This window comes from Macaca nemestrina, chromosome 19 (genome assembly GCF_043159975.1).
Source record: "Macaca nemestrina isolate mMacNem1 chromosome 19, mMacNem.hap1, whole genome shotgun sequence".
NCBI lineage: Eukaryota > Metazoa > Chordata > Mammalia > Primates > Cercopithecidae > Macaca > Macaca nemestrina.
Genome location: NC_092143.1, coordinates 82,087,433 through 82,107,089, shown reverse-complemented (window position 1 = coordinate 82,107,089; position 19,657 = coordinate 82,087,433). Strand labels below are relative to the sequence as shown.

The window sequence follows — 19,657 nt, the reverse complement described above, 5'->3', positions numbered from 1 at the left end:
CCTCCCAAAGTGCTGGAATTTTAGGTGTGAGCCACCATGTTTGGCCGCCTTTCTATGCAATGAAGGTGGCTCTCACTGACTGTCCCAAGGGCCTAATCCACAGGTGTGCTGGTATGAGAGGACAGGATGAGTGGGCATCCATGCTCTCACCTGGTGACCAGGGATGTGGCTGGAAGACTCTGGGGGAATAAAGTCTGTCATGGACTCAAAGGTAACTAGCCTGTGATAAATACCAAAACTTTCCAGAAGACAATAAATAGATCCATGACTTCCTCCAATAAAAAAATCATCTCTTCTGTTTAAACTAATGGCATCTGAAACTACTAGGATTAAAAGCTTTGTCCAAATTGTGAATGTGTTTTACCCCAAGAAGACAGACCAAGTGTCTGGCATTTTGAGGTATGTATGACAGGAAGTTTTGCCCAGTTTCTGAAAGTGACCTTAAGGACCAGCAAAGGGAGTCACCCACTTTACCACTAAGAGTGGCAGTGACAGCCTTTAGGACAACCACAAAGAAGGCTTTTCATTCACACTAAGTCATGAAGTGCAAAGTTTGCAAGGCAACTGGGCAGCCGTTCAGCTTCTTACCATTCTGAATGGTTCCATGTTTCAAATGATCATGTCTGTGTGCTTGAAGAAACAGGATCCAGAAAATTTAAAGCTGGAGACTTTGGACTAAATCTCAGGCTAGAACTGAGCAGATGTTGAAAGCCTAATTAGAAGACAATAAAACGATTGATTTCTCTCCTTCTTTGTCTCTTGCTCTTTAAAAAACACAGCAACTTAACCTGAGTTGAGACTTGAAGCACAGCCCATTTGGTCATGTCATGTGCTAGAATGCAGATGCTGTGACAGGCTAATGGACACTAGGAATTAGAAAGCAGGGTGCAAAATCTTTCAGGGTTCAGAATAAATTTCCAAATAACATCAGCAGGACTTAATGTTGCATCCCTGAATTTTTAGCAGATGGGGATGACTTATAATGAAATATTACTTTTATCCTTCATATCTGACTTGTCAGTCTATTAAGAAGATACCTCTTTACACAGGCTAAGTCACGACTGCGGTTCCTATTTGAACAAGCATTTGACTTCTCAGAAATTTGGCTTAATAATACATTAAAATACTATTTAAAAAATAAGGCCTCAAATCTCATGTAATAGCTAGAAAAAGTTGTAAGTATAGGATTATACAAGATAATGTCAGTTTGATGAAATGATATATTGTTTTATTATGTAAATAACTCTTTTCTACTCAATTTAATCTTCATAATACAACTCTTCTTATTTAAGATTTCAGATCAGGAATCTTTCTCCCAGTTATGATTGATTTATAGATCTGCTTCTGAATTAAAATGAACAAATGGACAAGACCACAAATGTGTCAGTTGAGAAATAACCTTTGATGACATTTCAGGAGAAGGGTTTCCTTGCTGAAGTCGGCTCTCAGTAAAATGCAGGAGCAAGGCACAGGCTCCCACTGCACTGCCATCTCCACTTCCACTGGGAGTTTTATGGGGAAGCCTTGGATTTGTGAACACCTTTAAAACACCAAACTCGAGCCTTATCAAATCAGTGAAGATTACAGAAGACCCAAAAGTCTTCCCCAGGGATTAGTTGCTGCTTTAAAACAACACTGCTTTTGAAAAGGAATTCTTACAGGCACCAGTGGATTAATCCTGCCATTTCTCCATTGAGATAAATGAAAGAAGAAATAATGCCAGCAAACTCTGTTCTTTCAGTATCCTTAAAAACCAAACATTCCAGAGTACAAACTCCAAGATTTATAAGCAGCAGGAAATATGTTGTGGTGTCAAAAATAAAATAAATCCCCTGCTGATTTTGGCCAGGTACTTTTATTCCTTTCAGATTCAAGTCCAGATTGTCACATGGAAGCAATTTTTCGTTGTGAATTAATCTCAGAAGATTCACCCATCCCCCTGTTCCTCCTGGGCTACCTGATGGGCTGGAACGTGACAAAAGAATAAAATCATTTATCTAAAATAGCCCCAAACAAATGTAACTGAGAAGGAAAATAATGCTGTTATTATGACATTTAGTATTTTCAATGTCCCTAATAAACAATGTTTAGAGTATCTGTCCATCTTATTGTTATCTTTAAATAATGTGATTAATAATACATAAGGCTTACATATTCAAGCAAATTTCAAATGGAAGTGAAGTATCCTAAATCTATCGCTGAAAACTGAAATCAGGAAGAAAATGTGACTTTAGAATTAACCCATGTGACCGCATTGTGTTCTTTTCTTCATCAGATGTATGGCACTTCACAGCCACGCTTTTTGTTGATCAGCGTAGGCTTTCTTAGTCCTATGGCAAACAGCATTTGTCCTTGGTCACATAAGTTCTTTTTATAAGAAGCTTTTTCTTCTTAAAACAAACCATTCATGACTATCCGTTATGAATGGCACAGAAGAGATTCTTTTACTGAGTGGGTTGGCGTCAAAATATCTTCCCACTTAAGTTTCAATAATTATAAGAGGAACATTGGAATTTGAAATTGCTCTACTACCTCTCAGATTGGAGAAGGACAAAATGAGCAGAGCAAATAGCAATTTATCTAAGCAAGCAAAATGAGCAGGCACTGTGGCAGGTGCTTTTTTTAAGAAATTTTATTTAGCATTCACAACTACTAGGTGATATAGTATTAGTGTCTCTCTTTTGTAGAAGAAGAAAGAGAATAAACAATTGTCTCAGCATCATATACTAGGCGGCCTCCATGTCTGACTGCTAAGTCCACTCAATTTTCAATAATTATCCTTTCCCCTCCTTCTATAGCTACTATTTATGAGAATAAAAATGCATGCAGGGCTTGAAATCTGGATGACGGGTTGTTGGTTCCAGCAAAGCACCATGGCACATGTATATCTATGTAACAAACCTGCACTTTCTGCACATGTATCCCAGAACTTAAGTTAAAAAAAAAAAAAAAACAAACAAACAAAAAAAAAACTTGCCTTTATAAATAATAAAAATAAAAAATACCCAAACTGAAGAATCTGAGTTACTGGTTTACTTTCCCCAAACTTAGGCAAATTTTGGTAAAGATTATTTAAATAAAGTCATTTTCAAACTGTAAATGTAAAAAACAGTCAAAATTTAAATCTCTGTCTTACAATTGTAATATCAACAAGAAGAAAATGCACCCTTCCATTTTTAGGACGCTAATGCATGCCTTACGGTATCAAGTCTTGAAAGTAAGATGTAAGCGGCTAGTAGCGACTTTGACTTTACTATAATTACTGTTACACCAAGCATCATTTTAACATTTGCCTTAAAAATAGCAGAATATTGATAAGCAAGGTGATTGCACATCTTTTACCCATAAGAACTGTAGACAATATATACATTTTTAAAGACAGAGTCTCGCTCTGTCACCCAGACTGGAGTGCAGTGGTACGATCTCGGCTTTCTCGGCTCACTGCAACCTCCACCTCCTGAATTCAAGTGATTCTCCTGCCTCAGCTTCCTGAGTAGCTAGAATTACAGGCACACACCATCATGCTCAGCTAATCTTTGTATTTTTAGTAGAGACAGGGTTTCACCATGTTAGCCAGGCTGGTCTCGAACTCCTGACCTCAGGAGTTCTGCCCACCTGGGCCTCCCAAGGTGCTGGCATTACAGGTCTGAGCCACCATGCCTGGCTAGACAATATCATTTCTAGTTTACATAGGTTTATTGAATTATATCCCCCCTTTACTGTTTTTTAAATAAGCATACAAGGCAATTGTCTGCTTTCTTGTGAATCACATAAATCATTTTCCATAAGTGAGAATTTTCCTCCCTCAATGCCTTAATGGTTAACATTCTTAGTATAAGTAACTTCAATTAACTTCAGTTTTACAAGTTTAATATCTTGCCAAAGCTTATGACTGAAAACATTTAGTACTTGCAAGTGTTTTGCATCAAATGTCCAAATCAAATATTTTTCGTCACTTTTTCCTTTATAAATGTTATCTTTCCACTAATAAATTAATTACTTTTTAAATTGATGTCACCTAACCTCACCTAACAAACATTAGAACATTAACAGTGTCCTGAAGCTGGTCAGCGGGCAGTGTGAGAGCCGTCTGACAGCTCCCATACCCAAGGATGAAAATAGGACAAGCTTCCAATTCAGCAGTTACTCCTGAAACGTTTCAACCAGCCAGCAAACATACATTTCATTCATTATTTTTACCTTTCTAAAATTCTCACACTTTTCCAAATATGTATGTTTTTCCCCCTTGGAGTGCTTTAAAACAACTTGATCAAAGCACGCCAAGTTAACACCACTCCACTGAGCAGGACAAGATGCACAGACTGGAAAGCTGCCCTGCAAGGAGGAATTCATTTTTTCCCCTAAAACTACCAGATGTTACTTCTTTAAATATTCTGCAATAACTAAGGTACCCAGACCAATTGAACCATAACACTATGTATGACTTTGCACGGTGAGCCTCCGAGATAATATCACGTGATAGTTTGGGGTGGTGGGTCAAAGCCTGGCCCTTACCTATGAACACCCCTGAGCCTCTCTTCTCATTGCTAAGGTGTGGACCAGAGTGTCTGCCCACTGAGACTGCACGAGGGTGTCACGCAATGTGACAGTAAACGTTTATGTCAAGCACTGTGAATCATAACGTGCTCTGCATGCTCAGCTGTTATTATCATAGTTCTTCAACTCATTAAGGGTGAAGGTCCTCAGAAATCAAACAAGGAAGAGACATGGAGTTGGATTTACCAATTCTTCATTTTCAAACTCCAGGTTACTCTGTGCTGCTTCGTCTGTCACAGGTTTCTGAACAATGTTTCTACAGAGAAGCCAGATGGTCAGACTAGCAATGAACATCCCGATGTCAGGTACAAACACTCTGATCCCATTGCCAGCATCAGCTCCCTTTAAGCTACAAAGGAAAAAAAAGGGGAGGGAAGAAAATTTAGTTCTTATATTTCTATGGTTAAACTGCCTTATAGGATGTTTTGGTCTTCTTAATGATTTAAAATAAAAGATGCTCAGTTTCTCCCTAAAAGGTACAAGAAAGCTTTTTATTGACTTCAGTGTCTCACAAAATCTACACATTCAGGAAGATTCCAGTGTTCCCTGGAGTTTCAGAAATATTATAAAGAACTCTTGAACCAATTCTCACTCCTAAAACATCCTAATGGACTATGCTTTTGTTAAGTAAACCACATGTCCAGTACAAATGCAGTTGTTTGCAATCTAGCTGACGCAGTCTAAAACTAAATACATACTAGCAGCTAGAAGATATTTTACTTTTGATATAAGTCAAAGATACAAGGAAAATAGAGAAAATATTAAAGTAATCCTGGAATCCAGGACCTCTTCATTATTTTGTGTACTTGGTTGATTTTGTCTTCTGTATTGTTCCAAGAAAGGTGGATCCAGTACATTTTTTCTTTTAATCCCAGAGAAGCAACACTGAACTTAGAAGATTTGAGTTCAAGTCCAGGTCTGAAACTTAGTAGCTACATCCTACTGGGGGCTTCTCACAGCCATCTGTTCTGCTGTGCTGAAGAAGTAATACTATTTGCCTTCCTTATTTTGTTCAAGTGACGAGAGATACTAGGCCATGGTTTCAGAAGAAAATATAAATACGTATATATGAAATAATGTTTGTGAAAGTTCTTTGTAAAGAATGAAACACATATTTTCACTAAGCCTACATTTTGAGAAGAGCAGCATCAATTGACATTTAGATAATTTTCACACATATAGGGCATTTTTGTTATAACTGAGATCCTGAAACAACTATATTTAATAATATAGCAGGCAGCAAAGGCCAGAGGTGAAGTGAAGAGTAGAAAGGGCTTCAACTGGAAAAGGAGGAGAGATCTGTCTGGGAAGGTAATACAAACACCATCTGTGATTTTGGGAGGCGTCCAGGGGTAATGAAAATGGGAGTGAGAGGCAGTATATTGAGTTGCCAGCATAGTTGGCCAGCACACATCACCTCAGCTGAAATGTGTTCTGGCTAAGCTCACTCTGCTGCAAGACACCAGAGCTTAATAGCCACTGGTAGACTTCTCACACCATTCAGCACATGACACAGGCCAGCCACGTCCCTCATCCAGTGCTAGACGCCTGCCCTGTGTGTCTTTGCAACACTGAGCGACTGGGCTTGCAGTGCTATAGCGCTGTGTAGCGCTGTAACCACAGTACCTATTACTATTATTAAAAGCCACATGAAGAGCGATTCCTGGCATGTTCTCTGCTCACTCGTATAATATAAAATAAGCTGTAACAAGAAAAAACCTAATGAAATGACTAGGTGATATGAAGAAAAAGTTATACAGACTTAAGTTTACAAAATGAATTTAAAATACGGAAGATACAGGTAGAGGAGTCAAGAGTCTGGACCAGCATTAAAACTTCTGGGGAAGATGAGACGATTCATGGAAAAATTAAGCATAGAACTTCAAAGGAGGGTTAAGCCTTTGAAAAAATGTTTATCAGAGATATAACTTACTTAGGGAAGGAAAACAAAAGATAGAGCAATATACCATGTAAATACATATATATATATGCACATATATTCATATGCACTTTAAGTGATTACACACTGTATTCATTTACATTATATATTATACATTTTGGTGGAAACATTTTAAAATAATAAATAGCAAGAACCTTGGCATCTAGAAATAGCTACTGTTAACATTTTTGAAAATAAAAGTTATTGATAATACCTACCATTTACTGAGCAGTTACTTCGTGCTAAGAGCTTTAGACACATTATTAATTAATCCAATTGCGTTAGGCATTATTATCTTCCTTTTACATGTGAAAAGACTAAGTCTTCAAAAGGCAATCTAACTTCCCAAAAGCCACATAGATAATACAATTATACTCCATTCTCCTTACGTTCACTTTTATGCTTTCAACCGCTTTCCCAAGTACGTATCCACATGGCCTTCCTTTCCAATCTTCCTTCTATACGTGGATGTGCACATTTATAGTTAACAAAACTAAGTTCATTATTTACCTATGGTTGGCAAGCTGATTTGTTCATTTAACATGTCACTAACATTTTTACAACTCATTTATTTTTATATATCATCATACTAATGGATAGACAGTATTTATTTAACTAGTCAACAATTGTTATAAATAGAATGTTTCCATGTATTTGTTACTATAATATACATAAAAATTAAACCTTAATTAAAGAGTCTTCTAATCTAGGATCTCCTAGGAATCAATCCTCAATCTAATCAGATTTGCTTTAAAAAGTGGTCTAGCCCAAAACTATGAAACTACTAGAAAAACACATGAATACTGCTAGAAGAAAACTATGAAACTACTAGAAGAAAATATGAAACTACTAGAAAAAAACACTGTGGAAATACTTCAGAACATTAGTCTGGACAAAGATTTTTTTTGGGTAAGACCTCAAAAGCACAGGCAACAAAAGCAAAAGTAGACAAACAGGATTATATCAAGCTAAAGAGTTTCTGCCCAGCAAAGGAAATAATCAACAGAGAGGAAAGACAACCTAGATAATTGGAGAAAATATTTGCAAACTATCCAGCTGAAAAGAATTAATCATCAGAATATATAAGAAGCTCAAACAATCTAATAGTAAAAATAAATAACCAAATAAAAACAGGCAAATGATTCAAATAGACATTCCTCAAAAGAAGACATACAAATGTCTTAAAAGGCCAACAGCTTATGTAAAAAAAATGCTCAACATCACTCATCGTCAAGGAAATGCAAATTAAAACCACAACGAGTTATCCTCTCACCCTAGTTAGAATGGTTATTATCAAAAAGACACACACACAAAAAAGTGCTGACAAGGATGTGGAGAAAGGGGAACCCCTGTATACTGTTGGTGGAAATGTATAATAGTGTAGCCACAATAGAAAACAGTATGTAGGTTCCTCGAAAACTTAAAAATAGAACTACTAAATGATCCAGCAATCCCACTGCTAGGTATATGCTCAAAAGAAAGGAAATTAGTATATCTAAGAGATATCCGCACTTCCATGTTTACTGCGGCACTATTCACAATAGCCAAGATATGGAATCAACTTGAGTGTCCATCAACAGATAAATGGATGAAGAATATGTGCTGTATACACAATGGAATATTATTCAGCCATAAAAAAGGAATGAAATCCTGTAATTTGCAGCAACATGGAAGAAACCAGAGGTCACTATTTTAAGTGAAATAAGTCAGACACACAAAGACAATGTTCTCATTCATATGTCTGAGCTAAAAAAGTGGATCTCACAGGGGCAGAGAACACAGAGAGGTGGTTACCAAAGGCTGAGAAGGATGGCAGGGAGGGGGAGTGAGGAGCAGTTGGTTAATGAGAATAAAAATAGAGTTATATAAAAGGAATAAGTTCTAGTGTTCAACAGCACAGTAGGATGACTGTATTATTAATGTTTATTGTATATTTCAAAATAGTTAGAAGAGAAGATTTAAAATATTCCCAGCACAAAGAAATGGTAAATGTTTCAGGTGATGGATACCCCAATTACCCTGATTTGATCACTTTATATTGTATGAATGTATCAAATATCACATGTACCCGAAAATATGTACAATTATTACACATCAACTTAAAAAATGATCTGGAAGAGGGAATGTCCTGTGACAGCTTCATTTTTACAGATGGCCTCTAAACTCTTACCCCATTTTAAAAAATGCTTGTGTTAAAGGTTTTAAAATATAGCAAATTCCTTTCATTTGGAGAAAGAGTAAGAAAATCCACTTAAGAGAGCTTCATCCAAACTACATTTATATTATAGTAATGAAATCTGATGAATGAATTCATCATAGGAAAATTGCAGAGATTCATGGTATACTTTTAAAGTCTACCTAACCTGACTGAAAAGAGCAAACTAGAATTAATATCATTAGAATGGGAAAAAATGGGGATCAAGGAATGAGAAAAAATGAGGATCAAGAAAAGAGACCAGTAAGAACAAAGGCCAGGCTTGGGGGGCTGTTTTGGTGTGGGGCTGAGGTCAGGAGTAGTAGTAGGCTGGTACTACTCAGGTGGATTTTTGGCAATCGATTATTATAGCTCTTTCATGGAAAACAAATTGACTGTGTCATTTTATGAAAAGCACCATCCAAGTAGAGTCGAGAGAAAAAGACTTCTTAAATTAAAGTAACAAGAACTCCAGCTGTGGCCTCAGCTGCTTCTTACACCACAACAGACAGAGCAGGAAAGCCGGAGTCTTATACCTTTCCCACCTGTGGATTGCATTAAGCCCCAATTTGCAAACAGTCACTTTGAGGCAACAGTCTTAGCTTTGTGCTTCTTGGTCCCAACAGAGACATTTTATAACATACATATATTAAGGGAATAAATGAATGTAGTTTGCTAAAGCAATCACTCCACCCGCTGTGATAGAATTTAGCTACTGAATCCAGAATTGGGCTGCGATCCCTACTTAGAATGGACTCATTCAGCCATAGAGGTGCTAAACTATTAACTACTACTCTTGGCTTGCTGAGTTAACAAAGCAGTGCATTCATAATATTGCCATTGCAGAAACAATGACACTTTTGAAAAGTATGCACAATAAACAGGTCATAGTCTGACTGATATGTCATTTGGAGACCATCTTATCAATAATGTTTCCTTCTTCGGTGCTTACTAAACTACATTCATCAGAATGCCAGTCCTCAGAAATCCTGTCCATCAAAACAAAACAAAACAAAAGAGAAAAAAGAAACAGTCATTGGTCCAGTAAATGTGAGAAACTCACAATGCATACTATTATACTAAAACACTTGAGGAGTTCTGTAGTAAAACAATTACATTTATTTGACCCGGAAACCATTTCTTACAAGTTTCTTCTGAGACTCTTACATGCTCCAGAGCTAGTGTGCAAGAGCAGCTTTTGGGAAGTGCTGGGCTACAGAATGTTCCTTGGTCTCTGTTTCTCTTTGAAATGAATCAGTAATTTGGAAGCTCTACTAACATATATAATTATACATACACCTTCTCCATACATTTAGTTTTTAATAAGCCTTCAATAATTTGGAGTCGGTAACATCTCATTTCATTCCCTCATCTAATTGCCCAACTACCTATCCATTCACTAAGTCAGTCATTGAAATTATGGAGCTGGATGAGAATTATAAATAGTCTAGTCCATTTCCTCATCTTACAGATTGTGGAAACCAATGAGTTTTTATTTATTTTTTTGAGATGGAGTCTCGCTCTGTTGCCCAGGCTGGAGTGAGTGGCGCCATCTTGGCTCACTGCAAGCTCCGCCTCCCGGGTTCCCGCCATTCTCCTGCCTCAGCCTCCCGAGTAGCTGGGACTACAGGTGCCGCCACCACGCCTGGCTACTTTTTTTTTTTTTTTTTTTTTTTGTATTTTTAGTAGAGACGGGGTTTCACCGTGTTAACCAGGATGGTCTCGATCTCCTGACCTCGTGATCCGCCCGCCTCGGCCTCCCAAAGTGCTGGGATTACAGGCGTGAGCCACCGCGCCGGCCAATGAGTTTTGAATGGCTGGTTCAAATACACAGTTAGGGACAGAGCCTGACAGCAAGCTCAGGCTTTTTACTTTCTCACTTTGTCTTTGGAGGCAACACTCACTACATCATGGGCTCCCCTCGCCCATCATTACCTAATTCAACAGGCCTCCTCAACTCACCACTGCTCAGAAAATGCCCTCTCAGGCGCTGCCCCTGCTCCCCCAACTGCAAGGCCCAAGTGACCCATTCCAATTCTCATCACGTTCCACCTGCATGCTGCATTTGACAAGCAAGACCAACCCCTTCTACTGTCAAATCTCCGTTCCCTTGGTTTTCTTACACTCTTCTAATTCTCTACCTACCTATGAATATCCATGAAAACTCACGTTGCTGGGAAGTCCCACTAAGACATTCTGAATTGGGTTGTAGCCACCAGACTCTTCTCTATGTCCACTTAAATGTCGATGAGTCCACAAAACTCTGTTCTTCATTTATTTTTCTTCTCACTCTACATCTACTTGGGGATATATCCATCCTCAAGGCCCTAATCAGCATCCACATGGTGACTTACTTATTCATTTCAATCAGAATCAAAGGTCAATGAACATTCTCTAGCATACCATTTCCCAAAAGCTGTTTCATGAATACTAGCTCTATAGAATGTAATAGTGTTACATTTTTTTCCATCATCCCCTCCTTCTCCTTTCCTCCCTGGCCTCTGGTAACCACCAATCTACTCTATTTTTATGAGATCCATTATTTTAGCTCCCACATATGAATGAGGACATGTAATAGTTGTCTTTCTGTGCATGGCTTATTTCATTTAACATAATCACCTCCAATTCTATCCATATTGCTGCAAAGGACAAGATTTCATTATTTTTTCATGGCTGAATAACATTCCATTGTGCATATGCACCACATTTTCTTTTTTCTTTTCTTTTTCTTTCTTTTTTTTTTTTTTGAGATGGAGTCTTGCCCTGTCGCCAGGCTGGAGTGCAGTGGCGTGATCTCGGCTCACTGCAACCCCGCCTCCTGGGTTCAAGCCCTTCTTCTGCCTCAGCCTCCTGAGTAGCTGGGACAACAGGTGCCCGCCACCACGCCTGGTTAATTTTTGGTAGAGATGGGGTTTCACCATGTTGGCCAGAATGGTCTCGATCTCCTGACCTCGTGACCCACCCACCTCAGCCTCCCAAAAAGCTGAGATTACAGGCGTGAGCCACCGCACCCAGCCTATGTACCACATTTTCTTTATCCATTTATCTGTTGATGGACACAGGTTGATTCTATTCTCCTTGACACACAAGTTTCCTTTCTCTTGGGTATATACCCAGCAGTGGGACTGCTGAGTCATATGGTAGTTCTGTTTTTAGGTTTTTGAGGAAGTCCATACTGTTCTCCATAGTGGCTGCACTAATCTACATTCCCACCAAGAGTGTACAAGGGTTTCCTTTTCTCCATATCCTCACCAGCATCTCTTGTTGCTATTGTTATTGTTATTCTTGAATTTACATATAAAAACTATAGATATTTATTATGTAACTAGGCATATATTAGATATACATATAATTATACATTAGAGAAATACATTATGGAATGGTGAAATCAAGTGAGTCAACACAGACATTATCTCACATACTTATCTTCTTTTCATGGGAAAGACACTTAAAAATCTGCTCTCTTAGGGCTGGGCACAGTGGTTCAGGCCTGTAATCCCAGCACTTTGGGAGACCAAGGCGGGCAGATCACGAGGTCAGGAGATCGAGACTATCCTGTCTAACATGGTGAAATCCTGTCTCTACTAAAAATACAAAAAATTAGCCGGGCATGGTGGCGGGCACCTGTAGTCCCAGCTACTCGGGAGGCTGAGGCAGGAGAATGGTGTGAACCCAGGAGGCAGAGCTTGCAGTGAGCCAAGATCGTGCCACTGCACTCCAGACTGGGAGACAGAGTGAGACTCTGTCTATTATATATATATACACACACACACATATTTATATAAAAATAAATATATATATAAATATAAATTAGGCACAGCCAAGAGATCAACAATAATAAATTATAGTAATTATAACATTATACTATGATAAAATTTATGTAAATGTGATCTCTCTTTCTTTCTCTCAAAATACCTCATTGTGCTGTGTTCACTTATTTTCAGATCACAGTTGACCATAAGAAACTGAAACCTTGGAAAGTGAAATGGCAGATAAGGGGGAACTACTGTATTTACTCCAAATAAGGACCCTCTAATAAATTACCACTGTATTAGGCCTTTGTTGTCTTGCTATAAAGGAATACCTGAGATTGAATAATTTGTAAAGAAAAGAGGTTTAATTGGCTCATGGTTCTGAAGGCTTTACAGGAACCACGGTGCTGGCATTTGCCTGATGTCTAGGGAGTCCTCAGAAAGTTTTCAATGGTGGCAAAAGGTAAAAGGGGAAACAGGCACATCACATGGCCAGAGCCGGAGCAAGAGAGACAGAGTGTTGTGGGGGAGTGGGGAGGTGACACACACTTTTTTTATGTTTATTTATTTTTTTTAGACAGAGTCTCGCTGTGTCACCCAGGCTGGAGTGCAGTGGTGGAATCTCGGCTCACTGCAACCTCTGCCTCCTGGGTTTAAGCAATTCTCCTGCCTCAGCCTCCTGACTAGCTGGGACTACAGGCGCATGCTAACACACCCAGCTAATTTTTTGTATTTTTGTATTTTTAGTAGAGATGAGTCTCAGTCTCCTGACCTCGTGACCCGCCTGCCTTGGCCTCCCAAAGTGCTGGGATTACAGGAGTGAGCCACCTCGCCCGGCCAACACACACTTTTAAATGACCAGATCTCCTGAGAACTCGCTATCACAAAGACAGCACCAAGCCATGGAGAGATCCACCCCCGTGACCCAAACACCTCCCACCAGGCTCCACCGCCAGCACTGGGGATTACAATTCAACATGAGATTTGGGTGGGGACAAATATCCAAACCATATCAACCACCACACAATCTTCCCAAACAGGAAACCAACATTGACACAACACTGCCATCCAATGTGCAGATTCCATTCACATTTTACCACACATACTCACAACATCTTGTACTGTTTGTGCCTGGGTTTCCATTGGGAAGCATGCGTTGCATTCAGTTTTTTGTGTCTCACCAGTCTCCTTCATTCTGGGACAACAACTCAGTCTTTCTTTGTCTTTCATGCCCTTGACAATCTGAATGAGTACTGTCTTTCATTATGGAGGATGACCCTCAACCTGGCTCATGAATTCATGCAAAACATACACAAACATGGTGCTATGCTGCTCTCAGTTCAACACGCTGGGAGGCACACGTCTCCAACCCATCCCACCATGATTACCTGGTCGAGTTGGCGTGCACCAGCTTTGTCTGCAGGGTCACTATGTTTACTTTGTATGCGATTTGAACTTTCGTAAGGATATATTCCAAAATTGCATCAATGTCTTCTTCCTTATCAAGCCTCCACCCACCAACCTTAGTAGACATTAATGACTCCTACCTGTATCAACTGTCATGATGGCTGCCTAGTGGTGGTTATTGGTGCCCCTAAATATGAATTGGTATTGGGCTACAAGTAAGCACTTCCCCTTACCTCCAGTAAATCAATTTCTTAGCTAAGTAATATCTGTGTGGATGCATGAACATCTCTTTTATTAGACAGACTGTATTTGAAACTACAATTTTGGTGCTGAAATTGCCCCTGAGTTGTGAGGGCCCCTCCACACTGGCTCCTGGGAAATGTCCTTGTCATTCACTGAGCATTGTCCTACTTTCTGACACAGTAAGGTTTTTAGGCCTGTCTTCTACTTTCTCTGCTCCAAGTCTTTCTACTCTCTGGGCTCCTGTTTTCTTTTTGTACACCCTGGTATTCCGAGCTGGGCACGTGGAGTGGCATTGTTACTGTGGTGACATTGCTTCTGGGTCCTCTTATTTGATGGAATCCTTTACATATATTTCCATACACATGCCTATGCCTTTACAACTATTTCCATATCTTCTTGTGTATCTGTATTTTTAAAACCCATGTGTTCATTCTGGTACTTTCAACTTCAGTTTAACAGCTCAGGATTCTTTCTAGCCTCTGCTTTGTCAATCTTTGCTCTGATAGTGAGAAACATGGGCTCCCACTATCCTTAATATATTTAGTTAAGTTCCCCATCAATGATTTGTTTCATGTAATTAATTCCCAACCCATGGCAACTGCCATATCCAGCAGTCACTTCTGCAACCCCTGAGACCGAGCCACTTTCTCATACTGGGTACACTTTCACCAGCACCTCCATGCAACCCCTCTCCTTCAACAACCCAGTTTTTCAGAAACCTAGCACACTGCTACAGCCAACAGTTCAAGGGGTCATTTCATGACCCTAATGTGCACACTTTGTGGACACCAGTATCTCGATGCTTGATGGGAAAAGGAAGGAAGGAAAAATGGAAAGGCAAGGAATGATGAAAAGGCATTTTATTAATTCTTGGTAAAAAGAGGCTGAAAGAGAAGAGATGGAGAAGAGAGGAAGACACACGCAGGTCCGGTAAAAAGAGGCTGAAAGAGAAGAGATGGAGAAGAGCGGAGGACACACGCAGGTCCAGTAAAAAGAGGCTGAAAGAGAAGAGATGGAGAAGACAGGAGGACACACGCAGGTCCAGTAAAAAGAGGCTGAAAGAGAAGAGATGGAGAAGACAGGAGGACACACGCAGGTCTTCCCAGGTGTGCACAGGTACTTCTGTCACCTGCAATGTTCTAGGTTTCAAATTCAGCTTTCATCCTTCCCCAGGTACTATCAGTTTTTCCCCATTCTGTAATTTGTCTATTGAATAAACTACCACTGAGCAAATGTTCAAGATAAGGAAAATAGTAGCAACTTAATCTGAACTGCTACTTATTTAGTAGAAGTAAGAGTGTTCTTGTTAAGTTACCTTGAGAAATCTTTAGGTTTTGATAACGAATTATTTTAAGGCTTTTGGACACAATGGCTGACCCTGAAAACTATAAAATGTGACTCTAATGTCTTCATTTGCAGATTTGGGAAATTAATCATGAGTATTTAGACTACGTTTTTGGAAGATGATGGTTAAGGGCATTTAGAATAATAGTCTGCAATTTAGAGTAACCACATAGGTGCTTGGTTGTTCTTTATCAACTTGGTCAAGCTGAGGGTTGTTCCCAAAATCCCAACACTGCATGGCTCTGAATTAGAAATGGCCAAAGAGACATCTACCTGTGTGTGACCTGGAAGGTCAACTTCCAGTGCGAAGCAGGACAACTGTTTCTGAAGGTCTTTACACAGTGGATGACAGACGAACACGGAGGTGTCAGGTAGGGTCCCTCATCCTCATTCTCCTCCCTAAGAGCTGCCCAAGGGGCCACAGCAGCCCCAGGTTCACTGCCAGATGCTTGGCTGCCACCCCATGGATGTGGTAGCCACACAGAAGGAGCTCCCAAGGACCTTTCCAGGGGCTCCCCATCGGGGTCCCACTTTAACAGCTGATGTCTCAGGTTGACTGGTTAGTCACCATGTCTGTCTTTCCTCTTAGACCTTGGCTCCCCAGCACTGTCCATAATTATATGCAGCGTAATTCCTGAGATAAATTCTTTATCCCATAACAGGGCAAATTTGCTCCCCCACCAAACTCCAACTGACCAGCACCTACTGTGATGCTTTAATTGGCTAGCAAAGCTCTTGTGAAGTGTTGCAAAATGGAAAGCCAGTAAAATCTTCTCTGTTTAAACTATAGCCCATACAGTGGAAGCCAGTGATTTACTCCTATTTCATGAGGACACAGTCTCAGGGTCTCCATTTGCTTGAACTAAAGTGTGAGGATTATGAATGTAATCCACAGTACACAATTCTAAGGCAGAGCAGCCCTCATTTGTCAATGTGGCTGAGTCTGCAAGTGCCATGAAATATAGCATTTGCCATTTTTTCAGGAAACAGCTTAGAGTAAGCAGCTGTAACAAGAATGTATTAGTCTGTTCTCACGCTGCTAATAAAGGCATATCCAAGACTGGGTTTATAAAGGAGAGAGGTTTAATTTACTTACAGTTCAGCATGGCTGGGGAGGCCTCAGGAAACTTACAATCATGGCAGAAGAAGAAGCAAACATGTCCTTCTTCACATGGAGGCATCAAGAGATGTGCAGTGTGAAGTTGGGGGAAAGCCCCTTATAAAACCATCAGATCTCATGAGAACTCACTTGTTATCATGAGAACAGCAAGGAGGTAACTGCCCCCGTGATTCAGTCACCTCCCAGCAGGTTCCTCCCATGACACATGGGGATTATGGGAGCTACTGGGCGGTGACACAGCCAAACTACATCAAGGAGTAAACTTCTAATTTGCTTCTGAGCTTTCCATCCCTCCTGCTGAGTATTGCTCTTTAGCCTCGTGTTTTTCCAAATGCAGGTCATGAATAATTAGTTTATTATAAAATAAACTTAGGCCGGGCGCGGTGGCTCAAGCCTGTAATCCCAGCACTTTGGGAGGCCGAGACGGGCGGATCATGAGGTCAGGAGATCGAGACCATCCTGGCTAACACAATGAAACCCCGTCTCCACTAAAAATACAAAAAAATTAGCCGGGCGTGGTGGCGGCGCCTGTAGTCCCAGCTACTTGGGAGGCTGAGGCAGGAGAATGGCGGGAACCCGGGAGGCGGAGCTTGCAGTGAGCTAAGATCCGGCCACTGCACTCCAGCCTGGGTGACAGAGCCAGACTCCATCTCAAAAAAAAAAAAAAAAAAAAAAAAAAAAAAATTCCAAATTTTTCAGAAATAAAATAGTAATCAAATGAGTGACAAGTATCTCTGAATTTTTAACTGTCAAAAGGTAAAGCTTCTGTTAAGCAAATAAAATAAATGAAAATATAAATTTGTAAAGCACAAATAATAGAGTGGTAGCCACACTACAAATAGAATCACCCAAGAATATCTTTAAATATGTTTCTTCATACAGTACAAATGTGCTTTAATTTCCAGAAATGTGTTTGGTAAACATTTAGGGTAATAATGCAGGATTGATAGGCAGTCAGACTGAAGATAGAACAGCCAATTAAGAGACGCCTGGAGTGAAAGAAAAATATGATGTCCACACAACCACCTGCCTGCAAACATTCATAGCAGCTCTACTCATAATTGCCCCAAACTGAAAACAACCCAATTATCCACCAACCAATCAGTAGGTAACGGGCATATCTACGTAATGGAATACTATTAGCAATAAAAGGGAATTAACACACTGTACCCCATAAATATGTACAATTATTATGTATTATTTATAAATAAAAGTTAATTAAACAGGAACCAAGTATGATTCACAAGGATACTTGTGACTCTATGGATAAATCTAAAAGGTTTATGCCATGTGAAAGAAGCCAGACACAAAAGGCCATAGACTCCATGATTCCATTCACATGACAGTCCAGAAAAGGTAAAGCCAGAGGAGGAAAACTCAGATCAGTGGTTGCCAGGGGCTGGGGGAAGAGGTGGGAGGCTGACTGCAGAGGGCAGGAGAAGCTTTTTGGAGATAATGAAGATAATACACATCTTGACTGTGGTGGTGGTTACATGATTGTGTATATTGTCAAACTCATAGAACTACTCACCTAATATGGGTGGAATTTTAGTGAATGTAAATTGCACCTTGATGAACCAGAGAGAGAGAGAGAGAGACAGAGAGAGAGAGAGAAAGATGGGGAGATGTGCGGGAGTGAGGAAAGTACAGAAGCAATTTAGCATGAAACAATAAAGACCACAAGTGTGGTGAGTAGCAATAGAGAGGAAAAACGAAATCTGAGAAAACGTAAAAATGTAAATGAAGGAACCACCACCAAAATCTAACAAATACTTCATACAAATGAAATATTTTAAACAAGCTACATCTGTAAATATGCAGCTGTTGAAAATAACAGAAATTGTACTAAATGGTAGGCATTGTTTTCTGACATCTCAACATGCAGGAAGAAATATGGTCAGTAAAGGTCCTTGAGCCCTTCGCTGCAGTATTTCAACAGAGCTGCTTCAGTGGTTTCTCCCTGGGGATTTCCCTAATAGAAAATTTATGGCCAGGATAAAATTAACAATGCTGGATTCAGAGGAAACTGTTTCTATTGCGAATCCCTTTGCTTAAAATTCTGGGAAATTATGTTTTAGTAGTTCAAGACCTATTACAAAATCACTGATTTATGGAATTATGGCTAGGTTAATGAGACGTTCTCCTAAACAAAGATTTGTTATTTTTATAAATTAAAAAATAAAATAAAATAAATGCTCCCAGAGTGAGCTGTGGCCATTGAGATTTGTAGCCTACACATTTGAACAGTGCGTATTTCTATCTTATTTGTATGACACAAGCCTTCTGCTCCAGCTGGGTCAGATTCCTTAGCAATGCACAGGCAGGTCACACCCACCCCAACCTCACTGCCGTCCCTGTCCTTTGCAGACTCTTCCCTTCTCTGTGTAAATACTGACCCCTCTTTGATTCATCAAGATGAATCCAGCTTCCCACAGTAATTATCTCCCTTCCAGTCCAGACGCAAAGGTCTCTCTGCATGGGTTCCTTGGTCATTCAAGTAAATGCTGTCCACATCAACAGTGAGCTTTGGGGCATCTATTTCAGATGGGTGAGCAGTTCAGGATGAGACCATTTCTTCTTCTTCTTACCTACTTCATCATTCATGCTCATCTCAATGTTGGCTATAAGGTACGTTTTCAACAAACATTTTTAAATGGAATGGTGAAAGAAATCATCATTTATTATAGTCGATACATTTGGTGGGACCGAATGTTCAGTAACAGCTGTTTGTACTGTAGTGAATTTCCCCTTTTAGCATTCAATTTCACAAGCACATCTGTTAAATATTCTTTGGGCATCTACTCAATGCTAGGCACTGTGATGACCTTGCAGCTTCCTCCTGATACCCAGGTGTTCTGACTAGTAGGCAGCTGGTCAGGCATGAGTGAGGCAGGAGAGGCCCCCACCTCCCACCACGAAAGTCAGGTGAGCATCAGGTGGTCAGGTGGTTAACTGTCTCTCTAAAATAATAATTGGTCGCAGCCAGCAGCAGGGAAAGGCCGTCTCCATATAGACAGAAAAACACCCGAAACAGATCATCGGCAGTTTCCTGATAAAATCCCCGGAGTTGGGTGAATGGGCTCAAGCATGTGCATTAAGAG

At 39.9% G+C, this 19,657-nt stretch overlaps 1 protein-coding gene across 15 annotated transcripts in view; it reads right to left on the bottom strand.

Moving 5' to 3' along the window:
• LOC105478913 (piezo type mechanosensitive ion channel component 2) overlaps positions 1 to 19,657 on the bottom strand; it is a 475,658-nt gene that overhangs the window by 202,046 nt on the left and 253,955 nt on the right. For all 15 annotated transcript variants that reach the window (XR_985592.3, XR_011617161.1, XM_011736634.2 and 12 more), the window contains one exon: positions 4,744 to 4,906. Coding sequence is in view for 13 of the 15 variants with exons in the window: in XM_011736634.2 (XP_011734936.1) it covers positions 4,744 to 4,906 (163 nt within the window). In the remaining 2 variants the exon portion in view is untranslated. The remainder of the gene's footprint in view (positions 1 to 4,743; positions 4,907 to 19,657) is intronic.